The sequence below is a fragment of the Brassica rapa genome, chromosome A10 (assembly GCF_000309985.2).
Source record: "Brassica rapa cultivar Chiifu-401-42 chromosome A10, CAAS_Brap_v3.01, whole genome shotgun sequence".
Taxonomy (NCBI): Eukaryota; Viridiplantae; Streptophyta; class Magnoliopsida; order Brassicales; family Brassicaceae; genus Brassica; species Brassica rapa.
This window is the reverse complement of record NC_024804.2, coordinates 9,267,031-9,290,615: the sequence shown is the minus strand read 5'-3', so window position 1 is coordinate 9,290,615 and position 23,585 is coordinate 9,267,031. Positions and strand designations below refer to the sequence as shown.

At 30.6% G+C, this 23,585-nt stretch overlaps 1 protein-coding gene across 5 annotated transcripts; it reads left to right on the top strand.

Annotated features, from left to right (window-relative positions):
- The first annotated feature begins 217 nt into the window (after positions 1–217).
- On the top strand, positions 218–19,612 carry LOC103844770. 5 transcript variants are annotated; one of them, XM_018655454.2, is made up of 4 exons: positions 218–7,754; positions 8,090–8,662; positions 8,748–9,095; positions 9,315–19,612. In XM_018655454.2, exons 2-3 carry the CDS (start codon positions 8,128–8,130, stop codon positions 9,062–9,064), a joined length of 852 nt encoding a protein of 283 aa, XP_018510970.1. In that variant the 5' UTR covers positions 218–7,754; positions 8,090–8,127; the 3' UTR covers positions 9,065–9,095; positions 9,315–19,612. The 5 variants fall into 5 exon arrangements, with proteins under 5 accessions (XP_018510970.1, XP_018510969.1, XP_009119829.1 ...); XM_018655453.2 differs by having other exon boundaries at positions 9,303–19,612; XM_009121581.3 differs by having other exon boundaries at positions 218–7,748; positions 8,748–9,348.
- Positions 19,613–23,585: the final 3,973 nt, after the last annotated feature.

Genomic DNA, 23,585 nt, shown 5'->3' with positions numbered 1-23,585 from the left:
TTCTAAGTAAAAAACTGAATAAATGCAACTTTTCCTGGAAAAACAAAATTTAAGAGATTTAAATTTTCATATTAATACACCTATTTTAGATATAAAACAAATGCAATTATTGTTGTGAAGTATAAATAAATTTATATAAGCGAAGTAATAAACGAAAAGACATAATTTTCATATCAAAAACTAATAAATACAATTTTCTCGTAAACAAAATTAAGAGATGTAATTTTCATATAAAAATTAAGAAATTTAAATTATCATATTAATACACTGAGTTTTAGATATAAAACAATTATGAATATTTGTGAAATGTTAATAAATAGATATTAGCAAAGTAAAAATGAAAAGACACGAGTTTTTTTGTTAAATATTGTCTAAAAATTGATGTATCATTTAATTATCGCATTAATTGATGTGTGTTTACAAAAAATGTTAACTCATGTGTTTTTTCATCTATAAATTTTATTAGTTTTAAGAGGAAATATTTAAAGATGCTTCTTTCATAATGATGTATCATATTCTTTTTATAATTCTTAAAGAGTTATCTTTCTTTTAAATATGTGTCTTTTTATTCTAAAAGATAGTCAAAGATTCAAATGAAAAAAGATGGTAAGATATTTAAATGAACCTTTGAAATCGTTGAACTTAACTATTACCTTTACTTAAATAATAAATTGCAATTGATTAAATGAAACATTGTAATTTTTGGTGATTATATTTTTTGGTAATGGGTTATTGTAATCATAGGTCATGAACCATTATAAGTGTTGGTAATTATAGTATTTAGTGATATGTCCTTGCAACTTTTGGTGATAGTATTGCAATCATTAGATGAAAGTTGTAATATTTGGTTGTCAGTTATTACAACCATTAATCTTCTATATAAAGAATTGTGGATAATGAGAAATCCTAACCAAAATAACAATATATAAATAAATAAACTCAAAAATAGATTAGAAAACAAAGAATTTTATTGTCAAATTCATCAAAGTTCAATTTTTAACTAAATAAAATGCAAATAATGCACAAGAAGAATGTGTGTGATTTACCAATAAAAATATGTACTGTACAAGATCTCTTAAAGTTGACATATAATCTTGTTTTGACAGTTCATATTTTTAAAAGACTTCAAAAATCATGAATGTAATACTTGTCATTATAATTTACCTTACTAAACTATTAAATGATTAAATTTAAACGTGTGTTATTTATTTTAATTAATTCAAAATATTATATATCATTTAAAATTTTATAAAATGTAAATAAATTAATAGAAGATGTACATTTTTGGTATTGACGTAATTTTATTTTAGTTGTAATCTAAAAATATAAAATATTCATTACTTATATTATCTATAAATGAATATAAACACATATATACTACGTATTGACATGAGAATTTTTTCGAAAATAGAATTAAAATTCTTTATATAAAAAAATATAAAATTAAAAAGTGATATGTGTTTAAAAAAATGAACTCCTATGTGATATCGCGTGGGTTCTTTATCTAGTTAGGTCAAAACTGGTATCTAAATTGCGTCAAAAAATTGTGGGTGGTTTAGTAGTAACGTAAGAGGGTTAGTTTTTTTGTCTTTTCAGTTCAAATCATTTTTCATATGAAGTGATATTCTTAGAACTGGAAACTGCAAATGTTAACTTTAAGCATGTGGGAAATTGTAGGTATAAAACCTAAATTCCCTTTGAAAAAATTGTTTGCCAATAAATAAATACTATATAGGCATTAACATTAAATCTGATAAAAATTGGCCGACGTTGAACACTAGGCTACAAGTCTACAATAATTTAGTTGAAATATATCTTTGCATATAACAACAACAACAAATCGATTTAAGAAGGAACCAAATGTATGTGTTATTATAATTATGCCGACAAATCCCGACAAGAAAACATTAGAACTAGCTAGTTCATGATTTTCATCACGTCATTGTACATGAAAAGTTAAGTAACTGCAAACCAAAAAAGATTGATCAAAATGATGTAAGGGTTATGTTCGCTTACTGGTCAATTCACGTTTTACTAACTTAAATTTGGCCCGAAAAGACTGATTAGATTAAAGTAATAAACCAACAAACATTATCTGAATCTACTATGCCTTTTGTTGGCGAGAATCAATTCGTTAACTTGTCATAATATTCGATTAAGCAACCGTATATATATTAAATACACATACATGTATATATCATCTATTCTCAATAGTTTACGTTATTTATTCTCAGAAATATGCAACTTTATACGTATATATAAATAAGTTTATTATTAGTGTGCAGAAAAAAATGTAGACCAAGGGCATCGTGTGAAAAGAGATGTGGATAAGATATTAGTTGGTTTTGGCATATATTCTTCCAGACAAAATCACATAATTTCCTTTGTTTTATCCGGCTTTTTTGTAAACGGAGCATCAGCTACACCAATTCTTCAACGAAAAAGAGATAAGGACGTGACACGGCACCAGTATATTAATAAAAATGAAAAAATGTTAGAAATAGAGATTGAGAAAGCATATATAACTCATAATTGATAGCTTGTATAGTTCTATTCTATATTATTTGGCAGCAGAAGCGGAAGCAGAATCGTATGAAAGCGCAGAAACGAGATTTAAAAAAAAAATTAGAAAGCGGATACGTGTTGGAAGCGTATATATATAAATATATATATATATATATATATATATATATTAAAATATAATAAATTTTTATGACTAAAATTATATGATTCAAATTTAAAATAAAGCATTTATTCATTTATAATTTTTTAAATGATTTTACAATACAAATAAAATTAAGTTGACAAAAAACTATTATATTAATTATTTTTAATATTTCATAAATAATTGACACACTATATTTGAATATATATGCTATATCTCTAATAAAAAATGTCAATGCATAAAGATAATTTGTAGTATTAGTTTGAATACTTGTATGTATATATTCTCTCTATTTTATTACTATAAATTTTAGACTTCATATAAAACCAAAAATAATTTTATTTTTTATTTATTTATGACATTGTGATTTATAAATGGAAGCGTAATTCCAAAACGGAATCGAAAGCTTCTAACATTTTTTTAAATAAGATATTTTAGAAGTATTTTGGAAGCGAAATTCTGTATGTTTCAAAAAGTTATGATTCTGGTTCTGAAACAGGAAGCAGGGGTCCGATGAAACTTCTGTACAACGTAGGTTGCACTACATATTTTAAAAATAAAATAAAATATAATGACTACATATTTTAGAATTCTCATTTATTAACTGAATTTCTGCATACAAAAATACCCAAATGTGTATTTGAAAGCTCAGAGGCAGATCGATGTTATAAAAAAATGACACAGGTTAAAGTCAAATAATTGCAAGTTTAGCCATTTCTTACCATGAGAAAGTAACATAGATTTCTCTAAATGGTTCACTCTATTTTTCACTGTAAAATAGAGCAACTCTATAATAGAGTTGAGTTATACTTCAATAGTACTCTATTTTATAGTGCAAAATAGAGTGATGAAAGAAAATAAACAATTTATTTTATTAGAAAACTCATTTTTCACTCTATTATAGTGCGCGAAACAGTGTACCATTAAAACACTTTTGCTTTAAATTTGTAACTAGATTTTGATCCGCGCTTAGAAAACGCCGGTTTTTATTTGGATTGTAAACAAAGTTTTTTAATTAGTATTTTGGAATTAGTGTACATTTTTATGTTACAAAGTCATTATATCGAAGATATGCATTTATTTAAAATGATATAATTTATAAATTAGTATATATAAGATCTTGTATGTACACTTTTATATAAATGTTTTATCAAGCCTGGACATTTTATCGGATCCGAAAAACTAACCAAAATCGACCCGGAAATATAGTTGTGGTTTGGGTCCGGGTTCAGGGCAAAGTACATATTTGATTATTTCTTCAACCCACGGTCTCTGTTTGATTATGGATCCTACCCGAGACCCAATTGTGTATCCAAAGTATATGGTTTGTGTATATTAGCTATATTGGGTATTTCAAATTTGTATTTGGTATTTCGAATATGTTTTCAGTATTATGAATAGTTTCTTAAGTTTCGGATCCAAGTTTTCGATTATACTTTCGAGTTCCACATAAAATTTTAATTTTTTTTATAAATATTTTGGGTGTAAGAAAATGTTTTTAGGTATCGTCCATTCCTTAGGTCAGATTTATGTAAAAAAAATTCTTTTTGGAATTCAAATATTTTTTTCAGGTATTTGTTTATCTTTTCGTGTATTTTTTTTGTGTTTTTAGTATTTTCGGGTTTTTGGGTACTTCGAGTGTTTTTCGAGTTCTAAAAATCTCAAACCAATTCGGACCCGTTACATACCCAAAAGTTATAGGTATTTAAATTATGGATCCGGACTCCAAAGGAATGGATTCGAATCCGAACCAAAATTTTTTAAATACCTAGTTATGTCTAAATGTTTAGGATCCGAAAACCTAAAGCCGAAAGGAACCAATCCATACCCGACCAGAAGAACAGATGCCCAAACCTACTCTTTCATATTATATTTTGTGTGCATTTTATAAGAGTTATATTTGTTGAACTCGTGAGACTTATGATTTACTTGGTGGATTTAGGTAAATTTAATAGTATAGATTAAATATTAACATGAGACAGTGAATGAACTTTTTCATAATATAGGACAAAAGTATAGAAAAGATGTAGTCTAATGTTACATAGTTGCTGGATTAACGATTGATATAGTTTATTTATATTGGATGAAAGTTTATTTATATTGAGTGAAATGAGACATGTATGGATCAATATGTCGTATATCATTTTTGTGTAGAAAATGATATGGTATGTCGTATAACTTTGTCATATACAAAAAGATGTGGTGTAATAAATTATTGTTAGAAAAATTTTAGGTGATTTATTGTTAGTCAAATATTATGGTAAGACCAAAAATATTGTTAGTTAATGAACAGGTCCAACAACTTTTTATAAGTAGATTTTTTAGTACTCCTTCCATTTTAATAGTATAGATGTGAAAAATAGAGCGAAATTGAAGATACCTTTAGTTGACTACAAGATTCCTTTCTTGACCCCTCTGTTCTTGAGTTTAAAGTTAAACTTTTAAATGCCAATTTTTACTGATTTTTATTAAAAACTAGTGGTATTCCCGCGCTTCGCGCGAAATTTATTATATTTGGTTAAACATAAGTTCTGTTTGTATATAATTACTGGTTTATTTATTTTATAAATTTATTGTTTATTTTAAAAAAAAATCTACTATATATACTGTTTATCATTAAGTATAGTTTTTTTTTAGATAAGTGCTGAATTGGTCTCAAGCAGTTGAAACTATGCAAGAATGTTCAATTTTCGGTTCAGTTCCATTTTGTTTTTCTCGGTCTTTTGTTTTTTAGGTTATAGAAATATATGAACTATTCAATTATTTATGAAACTTTCTTTAGTTTTAGTTTGGTTATTTTGGTCTTTGGTTTAGTTTGGGTACCAATCGTAAGAACCAACTAATATCCAATAAGCTTTTAGTTCCAATTCAGTTCTGGTTTTGGTTAATTTTGGATAATTCAGGTAAAAATCAGATCTTTTTCAGTTTTGGGATTTAATATCAAATAATCCAGATAAATTTTAATATTGAAACAAAAACTATTTGGATAATTCTAATATTTCGGTAATTCAAATAATTTTAAATATTTTGGATAAATAAATATTCGAGTATTTCATATTTTAGCAATATAATTTTTTGGTAATTTTAAAAAAATATAATTTATATTTTAAGTACTCATCCGGTTCTTTGTTCGGTTGTAACACAGTTTTTCAGTTTCAGAAATATATGAACTGCTCGGTTATTTGGAAAATATTTCAGTTTCAGATTCATTTTTTGTCGGCTTCGATTCAGCTTTTTTCTTCCTAATTAATATGTTGAGGCATAGTTGAAACCATAGTGATAGCGCATGTTTTGTTATTTTTTGTTTGCACATTTTTTATTGTATTTATTTGTTGCACATGTTTAGTGGTGGCACATGTTATTTTATTTCAAACTTTCGGGTATTTGGTTTATAAATAATATTTGAATTTTATGGTAATTTTATAACTAAATAGAATGCCTATTATAAGTTCTTATTTTGTTCTATGATACGATTTTTCATTTTTCAGCTTCAAAAATATATAAACCGCTCGATTGTTTGTGAATTTATGTTTAGTTTTAGACTGTCTTTTTTTGTTGCCTTCAATTCGGTTTTCGGTTCTTAATTTATATTCATGCATAGTTGAAACGTAAGTGGTGTCACATGTTTTCTTATTTTTTGTTTGCATATTTTTTTATTGTAATTTTTTATTTGTTGCGTAATATTGTTATGGAAATAGTGTGTTGAGATGCACGAAACTTAACCTTCATTGTAAATATTTTTTGAGCAATTTTGTGTTTTTTTTTTTTGTGTTGTGTCCTCATTTTGAGAGAATGTTATATTATGATATTCTGGGAAGTCGTGTTATGGAAAGAATTTTATGGGGTTGATGTTATTGCATGTGATACTTCATACTTACCATGGTCCATGAACCGCGAGTCACCAGAGAGCCTCGTGAAATTATTAACCATTCATCTCACCTTCTTTGTGTGTACCTTACATCTACCAAGAGCATGTCGACACCCATGAGTTCACTTTTTTTCTTCGCATTCCAAGCCTTCCCAACATGAGCAATCGCACCTCAATTGGTTTAGGACAACGTTCGGCTTTCAATTCAGTTAGAAGTAGGTCATTGTGTCCATTGAATATAGCTGAACTGCAGAGAGAGGATGTGGATTTATTTTATTTTTGATAAGAAGAGAGAATGCGAAATGATTTGATGGGATTATTGATTTTTAGTGAATCCAACTATGGTATTTATAGTTATAGTTGTAGTTTTCAGATGTTTCCATGGTGGTGTGAGTGAACTAATGAATGCGAGAGAGTGGAGGTAGTGATGAGAACGACATTAATGAGATCATTATAGTGGTTGACTGAATTCAGGGGGAGGGCGTTATGTAAACCAACAGTTTTTGTTGGCTAATTTGTTCCGATCATACTTGATCGAAGAAGAAAGACTTTTGGGCCGAGATTCTGAAATAATGATAGGCCCAAACAAATAAATCAAATGCAACATGAGACTTTCATAAGTAGACAACCCATTTTTCAGAAACAAAGAATGATGAAACAACGCCGGAATAACATTCGATGAGGTGGCGCATTGTGGAGTCTTTCTAGTCAACTTTATTAGTATAGATAGATAGATGTTTTAAGCTGGGGTAAAGCCCAAACTTTTGACACTCTTTAAAAACAAGGCTGGATCCGCCGTTATGAAAAACACAAGATTACGAAAAACTCAAAAAATTTTATGTGCTGAAAGTTACTTCAAAAATTTTTGAGGGATCAAGTTTTTAAGAAGTAGATTTTCTAGAGAAAAAAGTTACATTTTCTTTTGTTCAATATATGCCCAGACCTAAGCTGTATATTGCGTTGAGTCGACACCACCAATGCTTCTCAAAAAACACTTGCGATTTGCGAATAGAGTTAACTGGGCTTAGAATGAAACAATTCGTGGCAGCCCATATAAGGTAAAATTCAAATAAATATAAAATTACTTTTTTTTTTGTTTTCCACATTCGATTTGAGGAAGGGAAGCGAGGAGAAAGAGGAACCAAGAAGAAGGAGAGAATCTACGGAAGAAGGCGAAGCGACAGTGATTGTTTCCCTCGGATTACGGCAAATAAGGTCGCCGTAAGTGATGATTTTCCCGGGAAAGTTTCCGTTTCTTGGATGATATGTTTGGAATCTGGCGCCGTTGTTCTGTTTGTGTTATAGATTATCAATCTTTGAATTTCATGAAATGGAACTTGCTATGGTTGAATAAGAATGGATTCTTTATTGGGATTTAAATTAAGTCTAGTTTTCTTTCTTTTTATGGATTTGACATTTACGTAAATATATATGATATATCTGACGTGGCCACCAAAAACTTTGTTTGTAATGTTACAATCACAATCACTACTACTTCACCAGTTAGTATTTAAGTGAAAGTTGTAGTCTTGTTTCTGTTTTCTTTTTATCACCAGAGGACTGTTGTTGATTGATCAAGAAGGAGACTTTGATCATGGATAATCCAGAGAGGTTTGACCAAACGAATCAAGGCTCTAGCTCATCTATTCCAAGTAAGAGGAAAAGGGGTCGTCCTCGCAGTGATGAGGTCCAACAACTGAACCCACCTGTTACTGAGAATCTGATAGGTCGGATGGTTTCTGGTGTGGTTGAAGGTTCTTTCGAGGCTGGCTATTTTCTCAACGTGAAGGTCGCTGACACGGATAAGCAATTTAAAGGCATTGTTTTCTTACCTGGCAAAGTCACTCCAGTTACTCCAACAACTGATTTGTTTCCCCAAGCTAAGATGTATGCACGAGAAGTTCCCTCTCTAAACCAACAAACTCCAACCACTCAGTCCACGAAAGAAGCCGGGAATCAAACTGATATTCTTCCTATGGATACAGAGATGAAAGATGTTGGCGGCTCTTCTGCAGAGGATAAACTCACTGAACCTGAAGGCCAAACCCTCTCTCTGATGCCGCAGTTTGCCAGTGATGATGCACCCAAAGATGACCATACCGTCCTGAGATCTGAAGCCTGTGGAGCAAGTAAGACAACTGTTACATTGACTACGGCGTTACTTAAAGATTCATAATGCTAAAGTTTCTACTACTTTCTTTGATTTATTTCCAGCACTTGAAACGAATCCGACTCAGGCCACGGGATGTAGCTCTACGCTAAGCCTTGACCTCTTTCAGAATGAGACTAAGCGATCAGAATTATCTGAGGATGAGGAATCTCCTAAAGACGCTGAAACTCGTGGAATGGAAGGAAAAACGGTTTCTCCCGTTGATGACGTGCCAGAGGAGCTTCAGCTAGAGCTTGGCAACAAGAAAATGAGTGCTACAGCCACTGCAGCTGAAACTAATCCTGATCAGGCTACTTCATCAAAAAGTGAGCTCTTGCCGAACTTGTTTGACAGTAGAGAAGTAGATGATAATGATTCTTGAGAAATGGATTGCAACAGCAAAGACGCTATTGGTATGATTCGGAAACTGGAGAGCTTTTGTTTTCCTTCTTTTGGTTAGAAACTTAGAATAGTCGGCAAAATTATCAGTTTCTCTCTCTCTCTCTTTTTGTGGCATTATGTTTTTGCCTTTTGCCAACAAACACACATTTTGGCTAAATCGTTATTTTGCATTAGGTTTTTCCATTCACGTTTATGCAACTTTGGTGATTCTTTCACAGTCCCATTTTCAGGAATAAAAGACGAAATTAATACTAATTCTAGTGACTAAAGAGGTGTTGGTTTCTTAATTTGAAATTAGCATTGAAGTGTATGGCTAGTGATATGAAGCTCTCGTGAAGTTTCTTACTTCAGCCCAAATATTTCTAGATATGAGCTTTTGTTTGTATTTTTCTTTTTAAGATGATTTTTTTGTCTTCCGGCGTAAAGCTCACAACGTAAAATCTCAAAATATTATTTTCATTTGATAAATGTGGACATTTTACGATTTTTATTCTTTTACATTTCGAAAATACATGTCAAATGGACTAAAGGTATGCGGTATACAAATATAGCCATCATGTGTTTTACCGTGTAAATCATCAAGTATTCTTTAGGGATACAAATACTTAAAGCTCACCAATAAATATGAACGAAGAAACCGATTATGTCAAATGTTATTTTGTTGCATAACTTTACCAAAACAAAGACAAAAACAAAAGTTTAAGTTTTATCAATGGTGGATTTTATTTGAAAATAACCAACTTTGGGATCAAAATTAAGTAGATGTCATTGATTTTGACATAATGTAATAACTAACATTTATGTTAATTATTATCCGATTTTATCCATTCTTCCTGTAATCACTCGGTGACTTGTGTTGTTCGAGATGATATGGCCAAAATAATATATGGTGAATGACATCCCTACGCATGATGTCAAACGTAATGAGATGTAGCCAATATTTACCGCGCCACTATTGACAACGACAGTACCAAAGCCATGCACATCACTTTCATAATTACAACATACATATTAACTATGCACAGTAAAGCGTAAATAAAATTAAAACACTTTTGCAATAAATGGTATATTTCATTACTTATTAAACATAAGTGTTCTATTTCGTATAACAAAATAGTATAAAAGATCAACTCTATCTGAACCCTTAAATAATAAATTTTATTCCAACCTCAGGTACTCCAAGCCTCTAAATACTAAACCCTAAACCCTAAACACTAGATCCTAAATCTAAATACAAACCTTAAATCCAAAATACAGAATGTGTTTCATATCACCGAAATAGTATAGGACTTTAAGTCTCTAACTCAGCACACAACTCCTAAATGCTAAACCCATACCCAACTTTTGTATACTAAACCCTAAACTGCTATCACTACACCCAAACCTCAACCCACACATTCCAAATACTAAACCCTAAATCCTAATCACTAAACTCTAAACCCAAGTATAGAGCCTAAACCCAAATAGAATAAAACAAAATACATAGTATAGTACATATTGGTGAACAAAATAAAACACTTTTTATTAATCATCAAATGAAACAATACATGATAGGATCACTAAACCCAAACTTCAACACCACTTTCTACAAACTAAAATCTAAATCTTAATAACTAAACCCTAAATCCAAGTACAAACTCTAAACCCAAATAAAATAGAACAAAATACATAGTATAGTTCATACTGGTGAACAAAATAATATATTCTTTATTAAACGTCAAATGGAACGATACATGATAAAAATGTATAGTTACATGCTATTTTGAATTACATAACATGAATATCACATTCATAATACATATTACAACTCTTAAATACTAAACCCAAAACAAATTTTAAAATACTAAACCCAAAACAAACTTTAAAATATTAAACCCAAATATAAACCATAATTATAATCCCTAAATCCAATGATCAAAATCTGAAAATAGTATATACTATTGTGTAATATTAAACTAAATCCAAACCTAATTTTTGAATAGTATAGGCTCTAACCCAACACACAACTCATAAATGCTAATTCCATATCTAACTTTTGAATACTAAATTCTAAACTGCTATCACTAAACCCAAATCTCAACCCCTACCTTCCAAATACTAAATCCTAAATCTTAATCACTAAACTTTAAACCCAAATATAAACCCTAAACTCAAATAGAATGAAACAAAATACATAGTATAATACATATTGGTGAAGAAAATAACACCTTCTTTAATAATCATCAAATGGAACGATACAAGATAAATAAGTATAGTAACAGACTATTTCACATTACATAACATGAATAAAGCATTCATACATTTCTATTCCATACACATAAAATAGAATAGAACACAATGTTACAAAAACTGTTCATCTTCTCCGATCAATTCAAGGACATTCACAGCGAGAAAGATATGTGTAACTGGCAACATCCGTGGGAATCATACATGTAACCGCCTCATAAACCGAAAAGATTACGGTGATTGAAGGAAGAGTTGACGAACCTCGCGGCGGTGCCGTTTACGTTGTCGGCGACTCCATAGATTTCAGATGCGCAAAGCTTCCCGTCATGAGCCAAGCGAGCCGTTGCAGATGGCCATCTCCTAGGCAAAGCTACTCCATAAATGGTTTTGGTGGTTATACAGCAGATAAAAATGGAGAAGAAACAACTCACGTTGTACAAGGTATGTGATTCTCCAAAGGCCACGATGTATGTGTGTTAGGTAAGTATTATTAATTTAGTTTTTTATTGTTTACATGTTTTACCGGTTGTGTAAGAGGGCATAGTAGTATTATTATATAAAAGATGCATGGTGTATTGGTGTATTAGGGTATTTAGACATAGAATGAATTATAATTTGTTTGATGGTTATACAGCCCAATTTCCCATCTATATATACTCTTGAGATCTCAGATCTAATTATATAAACTCTGATAAGTGATTACAATCAAGTTGGTCATAGAGTTTTGGTACTCACAATTTAAAGTTAAATTCTTAGAGTTCTATATTTAATTTTAAATCATTGAAGCTATATCTTAATAAAGTCGAGTAGTTTTTATTTAGTTATGGACATCATTAATTTTGAGAGTCGAAGAGCCTTCATCGCCACACACCGTTAGTGTAACATCCCGATACCCGGCCCAAATTTTTTTTAACGAGAGCTCGTTAGGACTGCAGCCCATTAAGGTAAATGACCTAGGGTTCCCTCCATTTCCTATAAATAAAGTTGCCTCCTCTCTTTTTTCTCTCATTCTGAAACTTGAGCAAAGCCCTGCAGAGATTTAGAGAGACTAAGAAACCCTAGCCATCAAGCTTCTCTTTTCCTTTTCTCTCTTCTTCTTCTTCTTCTTCTCTCTCTCTCTCTCTCTCTCTCTCTCTCTCTCTCTCTCTCTCTCCCTTTCGCTGGCGCCGTGTTGTGGTGGTGGTGGTGGCAGCCGATTGGTGGTGGTGACAAGATCTCGTCTCTCCCTTGTCTCTTGTTTCCAGATCCAGATCTAGGCTAGAGGTAATTCGAACCCATCTTGTTCTCATGTACTCTATACTTCTTTATGTTGGAGTTAGGTTTTATTAGACCCTGTTTGAGAGTTAGGTTGATAGATCATGATTACTGTTAGCATGATAGATGAATGGATCATGATGCATAAGAACCCTCATATTGTTAAATGGACTGTTTTGTGTTGCTGTGATGATTGGCTGATGATTGATACTTGTGTGATTGGTTTGCACGGTCCCATGTGATGATTGTGAATGAAAGCTAGGTTGCTAGAAAGAAGTGAATGCTTAAGATGATAAATATGTCATTGGAATATAATGTCACTGCATGATGTACGTGAATGAGATGTCCTTTGCCATCAGCTGTTGTGTTTGAGCGTGTGACGTGTATTGTGTGAGCCACCGATAACAGGTGGCGTCTAGTGAACGAGTATGAGTACGAGTCTAAGTGCAAGAGAATGTGAAAGGGAATGGGAAATGAGTAATGAGAATGTGAAAGTGAATGAGAAATGAGTAATGAGAATGTGAATGAGAACGTGAATGAGAATAAGAATGTGACGTGTCAATGAACTTGCTTGATGTCCTGTTTGGACCACAGAGAACGGGTGGGCGTCTAGAATCTAGGATGTGTGAACCTGCGGGACAGTAGCCTAACACGAGGTACCCGCAGGAGCCCACGGGACTTAGCCTAACATGAGGTACCCGTGGGCGAGATGAGAAAGGACCGCGCGAGGGCGGGATAGAAATAAGTAAGGGCTGTGAAAGGACGGTGACCGTGGACTGACAGGATCGGTGTAGGCGCCTTAAGATCGAGTCAATGCCGAGTCGTGGCGTAATTATGGCTATTATGACCGGGTGGTGGACAGTGCCAGGATGGGCCAACGTGCTGCAACTCGGATAGCCATGTAGGAAGCTGGAGGGGGACGAATGCTCGAAAGAGGCGCCCTTCCAGGTTAGGCCGGAACGCGTAGGGACATCCGTAAACGGCTATAGGTCCATACGTCTAAGTTGCGTGAAGTCAAGTCAGTATTTTGTGAAGGTGTATGTCGAGTCTATCGTAATTATGTGTAGCAATGACTGAGTTCAATGTGTTGGTTGATCGCTAGGTTGTTAGTAAGGTATATATAGAACTGTGATTGCTTGGAAATGATGACGATAGAATGTTATAGAATGCATTTGATTGATTGTAGTGGTTAGTCAGTCCTATTTTCCGCATATAATAGTATAGAGTGTCATGCGGGCAGGTTGGTCTAGAGTCACTTGATTGAGTAACCCGTTGCTCATTCCCTCCCTTTCCATTTCTCTGTGCACAAGACTGTAAGTAGAAGTATATGGATACGAGTGTGACAGTATTTCACAGAAGGTTATGCGTCTGTCGACTTTTGAGACTAGTAACGGGACACGTAAGGTTGTCTAAATGAATAGACACATGTCTATAACGCCCTTTCGGTAACTCCGGTCGGACGCTGGAAGATCGGGCCGTTACAGTTAGAGCATCAGTATCGTGGAGTACCCCTTCTAGTCTCTTAAAAATGTTACTTTAATCATATAACTAGATTTTGACCCGCGCTTTGAAGCGCGGATTTTTGGATTATAAAGAAAAACCACAATTTGATATGAATTATCATTTTGAGATTGTTCTACATTATTACGTTACAGAGTCGTATTATATCAAAGAAGGATATTTATTTAGATTTAATTAGCTTATTTGAGATTCTCAATGTATATTTTTATGTAAATTTCTATTAGGCATATGTACTCTATCCGAACCCAAAAATTTGAACCAAAACTGATCCAAAAATACATATTCAGTTTGGTCAATTTCTAAAACAAAGTACTTATTGGATATACTTTTGAACCCGCGAGTCTCGGTTAGGTCCGAGTTTTATCTGAGACTCGATCGGCTAAACAAAGTACCCAATTGTTTTGTGTATATTAGGCACATCTGGATATTTAAGATTGGTATTATGGATATTTTTAAGTTAAAAGGTGATGCTATCAAAATTTACTTATATATTTCAGGTATTCAAGTAAAATTTTAGATATTTTCTGTTTTTTAGTTCATATTTTGGGTAAAGTTTTGGGTTATATAAACTATTTGAACTTTTTAGAGTTTTGTTTGAGTTTTCAAAAAATTTCATGTTTCAGGTATTTTTGTGTTTTTGGTTATTTCAAATCTTTTCGGGTTTTAAATATTCAAATCGGTCAGACTCGTCATGTAACCAAAAATTATAATTATTTTAATTACGAATCTGAACCGATCCGGAACCAACCCAAATCCAAACTTAAATATTCAAATATCTAGTTGGTTTAAATGTCTAAGATATAAAAGGAATCGATCCAACTCGGCCCGAAGACCCAAATATTAAACTTTACTCTCTCTCTCATTATATTTGGTGTGCATTTTATAATATTTTTATTTGTTGAGTTGATAAGACTTAAGATTTATTTAGCATATTTTTTAATTTAGTATTGCAGCCCCAAATATATAATCTAATAACATAATATGAAACCTTCTACATTGATATAATTTGTTTTGTTAATAGTGTTGATATTGGTATAGCATGTTAGTTAATGGTAGATGTTATAAGTTGTAGATCCTATAAAGGTCAATTACGTTTGGTATTATATGTAGATAAAAAAGTGGATCCAAAAAAATATTAGAATTAAAAGGGAGATTTTTTTTTTTTTGGGCAATTAAAAGAGAGATTACAATATATTTCTAAATGATGGAAAATATTATTTGGTTGCTATATAATAGGAGTTCAGTTATAATATCTAGTTATATATAATAGGTTGGACTAAAAATGAAAGGGTGCAACAACCTTATTTAAGTAGATTTTTTCAGAATGATTCTCTTTTAATATTATATATTATATTTTGTTTTTGTAAAACAGCTGAGTGGTTAACAAATTTACATCTGTCAAAAAAGTTTTTTCTCATCTTCGAGACTGCATAGTCTCTTCACTTCAAGACGAGACGTTTCTTTATTCTCTCTTCTATATTTTGTTTGTCTTTCTTACTTTTTCACTTTTTATAATTTTATGTTGGTGAAAAATTTATGCAAAAAACCTTTGCTGCTGATGCTCTTAGAATTCAAAAGCTAAACGTGGATTTAGACTCTTCATCGCGAGTGCTTTGTTTTGGTATTTAATAACGCAATGGTGATAAAGGTGGCGGCCGTTGTAGCCCATTGTGAATTAAATTAACATAATTGGTTTGGTAGCCGCGGTGACAACATAGATTTGAATTTTTTCGTTCACAAATGTATTATAATATTTAAAAAATATTTTTTGATGTTACAATGTCAATGCAGTTATATTATAAATTAACTGCCACATGATAGATTTTGCTTACTTTTTTTTGAATTACCAGGAAGTATGGGTTCTAATCCCTCCACGACCGAAAGCATGACATGAAATATTAGTTTCGTTCCAACGGTCACTCAAAATGGGGACCTTTAATACAATAGTCAAGGTATTTTCTAGTTGAGCTAATGACCTTTGTTAATCTCGCTTATATTTTAAAGACGCGAAGGATACAATTTATATAAATAATCGCAAATAAATATATACAGCTCAATTAAAAATTATCTGTGAATTTATAACCAATTTTTATTGAAATATAAACATTTTTTGGATTTTATAGTATGTGTTATTTATGAAATTGTCTTTGAAAGTTTTCAGTTTTTAGTTGGAAAATAATATCATTTCTCTTTTTAATAAATTTATTCTTTTTATATCTTTAAATATATTTTTTTTTAGTTTGAGAAAAAAAAATTCATTTTTTGTTATAAAAACCTTAGAAACTTTTTAATTATTTTTTCAAAATTAATTGTTTAAATTTTAAATTGCTATTGAATAATTAAAAAATATTTTTTGATTCCTTATTAACAAAATGAAACTGTTATCAAAATAATTATATTATTGGATGCATAAGAAAAATGTTATCTATTTAATAAACGTTTGATTAAATTTTAACATCTGAATATTACAATAGGTTATAAGAATATAACAAGCTGAGCTCGTTATATTTTTAAACTCAACAATATTCTCTTAAACAAAATAAAATGTATTTATTGCAAACAAAACAAACAAAAATTAACTAGAAACTAAAAATAAATATTTTTTTAATCAAAATATTTTTTTATAAATGAATATATCAATTAGTAATTCTTTTTGAAAAGTTATATTGTCTTCTTTCCCCGTTATGAGTTAAGTCTAAAATTCATATCTTAATTATTTCTTTAGTGGAACCCAATATTTGTCGCTTTTTTGTTTGTAAAGCATAACATAGAAATAAAATGTTGAAAGAGATAAACAGAGAGAAACCAATTAAGTGATAGTAGGTCCAAAACCAGGTAATGCTGAGTTCAGATTTGGAAAAAGACAGAGACGTATCCCAAAAAGAAATGAGATCTCAAAGAGGGAGTTCTTACTGGTCTGGCCCTTTGACGATATTCAAAGGTTAATACAAAGAAAAGTGTTTTATTCTTCAAACCGTAGTTTGGTACTCGACTCATTCTTTCTTTGTCCCATCACAACTCAGTTTTTTTGGAAGTATATATTTTTACGTTTAAATTAGAAAATCACTTTCTGACAAAAAATTTTCTTATAAAATCAGTTGACATTAAAATTTGTTGATCTAGTTCATAATTATTCACTGACATGCCAAAAATCAATGAAAATCTCTAAAATCCAAAGTCTGGCTGCCAGAAAACAAATAATCAAATGTCTTGATATAAACGGTTTAATTAGATCTTAATTTTACGAACCATAGTGAGATTGATATGAGATAAATAGCTGTAGACCAACTAAATGTTAAAACCTGGTTTACATATAGTGTACATGTGTATTTTAGGTGATTCAGAATCTGTAGGTTCCTTGGGAATGTATGGTATTCATATTAATAAAATTTTAAAATTTGATTTATTCTTAAAAAATCTATATTCTTATGGTATCAAAATGTTAAGATATAAATACAGGATTACGGATTTATAAATTAATGATTCATAAAATTAACAAAACAAATCTTATATAAGTATTTGTCTTTAAAAAAACTTGGTTTCGATGATTTTTTTTCTCGCGAATTTACAACAAATTAGTAGCGAAGTCTTAATTTAAGAAAATTTGAGCAACATAACTATTAGAAAAAAAGTTATTTTAGTTTAGATATTCCTTTTTATGGATAAAAAAAACTTAATTTGTGAAAACAAAAATTTACGCTTTTTTATCTCTCTCCAAAAGTTTCTCGCCAACCTTTCGTCGAACTCTTTTTCGTCTCTACTCTAACGCTAGGAGGCATCGGTGTACGTTAGCTCCAGCGTCGAAGGCATCGTCTCTCTTCTTCTCCTCCTCTTTTTTTCTTTGCTTCTCGTCTTCTCACCTCTCCTTTCGCCGTCTTCTTGTCCGAGTTTGTGGCGAGTGTGGCGTCGTCGAAATTCTAGATCTTTCCGGGGAGGGATAGATTCGGCGGTCAAGACCCCTTCTGGAAACTTGACCAGGAAGCTAGGGTTTTTTAGTGAAAGGAGTCGGCTTTTGGGAGAGATATCCGACGGATCTGCGTTTTATCTTGTAGATCTGCTCGGGATCTCAGCGGTGGTGGTGTGTGAGGCTTTCTCTGGCTCTCTCCTCTAGTCTTTATTGTATTCGGTGTTACGAAGTGATTCCTTTGTTGTTGAGGCTTAGTGTCTTGTCTCGATCCATGGTTTCAGCTTTGTTCAAGGGAGAAAACGGTCTTCAATCGTCGGTGAGTGCGCTTAGGAACAGGTGGTCGTGTGGCTGCTTCTCCTCTGCAGGTCCTCTGTGTGGTCAAGGGTTGGTTATCTGGTTCTGTCGTCTATGGCGGAGTAGGCTTCACCTCTGGAGGCATCTCTCCGTTTGCTAAAGCGTCTTATGGTCCAGGATTCATGTTCATGCCTCTTCGAGTGAGGTTTGGTGTCTTCAGCTCTTCTTTGTTTTTTTTTTTCTCTCGACTTTCTATCAAAGTGAAGAACAGAGACAAGGAGGACTGGGTCAGGTTCTCTGATCCGGACCAGTGTTTCTGGTAGTAGTGCTAGAGTCAGTTTCTGCTGCCTGTGACTTGGAGCTCCGGTTGAAGTGTCGATTATCCCAGTACCGAGATATCCACTTGGACATTTTGGTATATTGTCTCTTCTTCTTTTTGCAGGGTTTGAAGATCTTGTGTTCTGGATTTGTTGTCATTGCATCCCATATTTCTCGAGGATGTGTTCGTTGGTGGTCTCGGCAACTGGCAGGTATACATTCCTCCCCGATTGTCCGGTGTATTGTGAGCTTCATAGACCGGGTCGGTTATGAGGATGATGAAGTTATCGGTATCCATATACTCTGGCAGGAGGGCAACTAGGATGGCTGCGGCCTCTTAGGCTTGGAAAGGCACCGGCAATGTGGGTAACCCCCGTTAATTCACCTTTCCTGGGATACATTTACTACGGTAAAGAACGGTGAACGATTCTGTGGCGTTCATAACTGGCTAGTGAACTGCGCCGGGTTAGATTTGTGTAAGGGCATCTCCAACCCTACTCCATTTTCAACTGCAAACATCATTATGGAGTAAAATCTTCTCCAACCCCACTCCATTTTGGAGTTAAAAATGGAGTAATGGCAAGGGTTACTCCATTTATGGAGTAATCTTACCCATTACTCCATTTTGGAGTTGAACTTTTTTTATTTATAAAATGATCCTTTGAATCTTTAATGTTTCTATTTTTTACTTAAATAATATTTAAAATGATTCAATAACATGAAATTGCAGAAGATGAAAATGAGCGTGAACTTGATGCACCAATTGAACTTGAAAGAGAAGCTCCACCTCCAGATATTGAAATTGCAGAAGATGAAAATGTCCGATTTTAAAATTTTCTTGCTCGATTTAGGAATATCAAAAATAAAGAAGCTCATTTTTCATTACGAAATGCATTAGTTGATCATTTGTGGGAAAAATATTCTAATGCTCATTGTTGAACCTATATATATGTTGTCTTTTTTAATGATTTCTTGTACTTTTTAATAATAAATATTTAATTCAAATAATTTATATTTTAATTATTATCGTAAACATAAAATAATTGGGGTTAATTGGTAAATTTTTATAAGTATAAGATTTTATTTGCAATTATTAATAAAATAAAAATGAAATTATTTAAGAAATATTATTTTTGGAGTAGAAAATGGAGTAATACATTGGAGTAAAACCTTACTCCGTTTTGGTGTTGCACCATTTTGGAGTAAAAAATGGGGTAATACATTGGAGATGCTCTAAGGGGACTAGATGGAGACGGATTAAGCGATTATTTTATTGTATTCAAACTTGTAATCGATACCGGATTCCGGGTTTGAGCCGGTTTAATATTTAATAATAATATTAATTTAAAACAAAAAAAACTTTAGTTTGTGACAAATGAAAATTTTAAACTTGTTACTGCAGCAGAATGATGAAAGCGTTATCAACAATTTGTTTGTGTCTTTCAAACTAGATTATATTAGACAATGAATCTCTAAACTTGAATAGATGTGAATAAATCGAAAAAGTGTATATGTTAAAATCGTTATCTAGTAAGTTATATCTAAAAGCATATGTCATATGGATTGAAGATGTATAAAACCAAAACTCTTATTGCACATATTAACTAATTAAATTAAATATTCATCAGTGATCTAGAGCAGATGGATGTGAAAATTTAAAATAAAGAACGAAACGATGATTTTGTTGTGTTATGTGAACAAAGTCTTAGATTAAATCAGATTTTCAAAAATTATCAGAAAATTAACTCAAGAAATCAAGTGAAGCAATTGTATAGGATCATCCATGTCATCAAACACTTATCTTCACTGTTCAAATTAATATCCTCTCTTCGACATCGAAAAACTATTACTGGTTAGTATGTTACTAGGATAAGACCCGCGCCTTGCGCGGAATTAAGTTATTATTTTTATTATATTTTGGAGAATGAAACAATAGTTTGGCTTCATTTGGATTACGGGTGTTCAATCCGGATATCGGATTGGTTTCGGTTCGGTTCGGTTTTTTCGGTATTTGGTTAGTAAAATATAACTACTATTCTAAATCCATATGTACTTTGATTTTAGTCTTTCACATACTTTTGAAAGATTTCAACTGGACGACTAAATTGATCAGCCAATCTTGTTGCTTTAAATCATTAGTGTTTATATATATATATATATATATATATATTATTTAGTTTGAATATTTATTAAATAAAAATTCATATGCGTTATATTTTATGATCATTTGTAACTTATTATAACAAAAAAATAATCTATTGATCACAAAATTTTCAGAGTGGGAATATTCCAATTTCTAATAATATATAGACGTTTTGAAAAATTCAAATATAACATATAAGAAAAAATATAAATGTTTTTATTATATATTTAATGTGATTTTTTAATATCTTTCAATAATATAAAATTAAAAAAAAGAACTAAGATACCAAAATTGTTATCAAATATTTATTATTCGTAATAATTAATTTTCATATATACGTTAATCATATTAGGTAATTTCGTAGATTCTAATTAAGGAAAGTGCAAAAAAAAATTTGGTAGATTATTTATCAATTCGATAGTTAGTTTAATAAAAAATATAATGTAAGTCAAGATGGACCAACCTATTTTTCTAAGAATAGTATATTTTATATAATCATTTATTAAATGAGAATTTATAATCATACAGTTCTATGATCATTCATATCATTTTATAACTGAATATTTAAATCATCGATAACAAAATTTTCAATGTGAAATCTTTAATAAGTTTATAATTTATAAATGTTTTTGAAAATTCATTGAAAGTTTTAATATTAAAATATTTATGTAATCTTATGGTATATAGTATAATCTATATATATATAAATATATATGTTTTATTATTAAATAATATTTTTTACTCATATGGTTTTAAAATAATGTGTATCTTCTTATAATATTAAATAAAAGTTCATATTAATACAATTTTATGATCATTTGTAACTTATTATGACAAAAAAAATCTATTGATCACAAAATTTTCAGAGTGGGGATCTTCAAATTTCTAATAATTTATAGACGTTTTGAAAAATTCAAAATATAACATATAAGAAAAATTATAAATGTTTTTATTATATATTTAATGTGATTTTTAAATATATTTTAATAATATAAAATTAAAAAAAAAGAACTAAGATACAAAAATTGTTATCAAATATTTATTATTCATTATAATTAATTTTCACATATACGTTAATCATATTAGGTAATTTCGTAGCTTTTATTTAAGGAAAGTGCAAAACATTTTTTGGTACGTTATTTATCAATTCGATAGTTAGTTTAATAAAAAGTGTAATATAAGTTAAGATAGACCAACCTATTTTTCTAGGAATAGTATATTTTGTATAGTTATTTATTAAATAAGAATTTATAATCATACGGTTCTATGATCGTTCATATCGTTTTATAACAAAATATTTAAATCATCGATAACAAAATTTTCAATCTGAAATCTTTAATAAGTTTATAATTTATAAATGTTCTTGAAAATTCATTGAAAGTTTTAATATTAAAATATTTATGTAATCTTATGGTATATAGTGTTTAATATATATATATATATATATATATATATATATATTTATTTTATTATTAAATGATATTTTTTACTCATATGGTTTTAAAATCATGTGTATCTTCTTATAATAAAAATGTTAAACCATTGATCATTAATTTTTAACATAATAATTTTAATAGTTTTAGTCATTTATTGTCGTTTTTAAAAATTCAAAATATAACATATACGAAAAAATCTAAATTTTCTTTTTATAGCTAATTTGATTGTTTAATTTATTTTAATAATATAAAATTAAACAAAAAATGATGGAGGAGATATACATTGTTATCAAATCTTTATTATTAAACTCATTAATTGTCATATATATATTAGTCATTTATGGTAATTCCGTAGGTTTTATTTAAGGAAAGAAAATATCATATCATATCATTATATCATATAGTTTGACCAACTTATATATCTAACAACATATAAAAATCGAATGTGGACCTACTTATTTTTCAATTGAATGTAATTGACTACCTAATTGAGTGACACCTATGCATTGGGGCCTCTTTTAATTAATACAAAATTGAGGTTACATCTTTTCAAATGTTCCTCAATTAATATATAAGGGATCAACAGTGGCGGACCGAGGAAAATTTTTTTACCTGAGTCATAACTCAAATTCATTTTAAACATTAAACCCAATTAAGACAAATAATGATTTTATATAATAAAAAAAGATGACAAATATGTGTGCATGCTGAAGTTTAAACTCGGGAAAGGGGGGTCACTGGATTTAAACTATAACCAACTGAGCCAATATCCAATACGTAAACAAGCTTACAAATTATTGTGTTATTTTTAATCTGTGTCAATTGCACCCCCACCCTTCTATGTAGGTCCGTCTCTGGTTATCAAGGAAATGATTCCCTTTGGATGTTTGGAGTTTTCCTCTTATATAATAATTTTTTGACTAACAACATATAAACTAAGATAAACATAAATAATTTCGTTTAAAGCAATCCCAAATAATTATGGTTGATCAAATTACTAGAATGCAAAAGTAAGTAAGAAGAAACGTACAACAAAAGAAATAATGTGTAATAGATTTGGGCGTTCGGTTGATTCGGATTTTCGTTATTTTACTTGAACCCAAAAATATCTAGTTTTTACGTCTTGTTCCAGTTGTTTTTATAACATTTTGGATTGAATTTCCGTAGGGTTCAGTTCGAATTTTGGATTTAGTTAAAAACACTCAAGCCAAGAATAAAGATCAAAGGGTTGCTTTACCGAAGGAGACTATAAGTACGGGTGATCATTTTGGTTTAATTACATGTTCGGTTTGGTTTCAGTTCGGTTTGGTTTATTTGGTATAAGGAAACTTTAACCAAAATTAACCCAAATTAGTCTGGTTTGATTTATGTTTGGTTTGGTTTTGTTTGGTTTGGTTTGTGT

What these genes read in the sequence shown, in the direction of transcription:
- LOC103844770 (XM_018655454.2), top strand. Translation starts at nt 8,128, where the DNA reads ATGGATAATCCAGAGAGGTTTGACCAAACGAATCAAGGCTCTAGCTCA. An exon ending in ATCTGAAGCCTGTGGAGCAA is followed by an intron (nt 8,663 to 8,747) that starts GTAAGACAACTG and finishes ATTTATTTCCAG; the next exon opens with CACTTGAAACGAATCCGACT.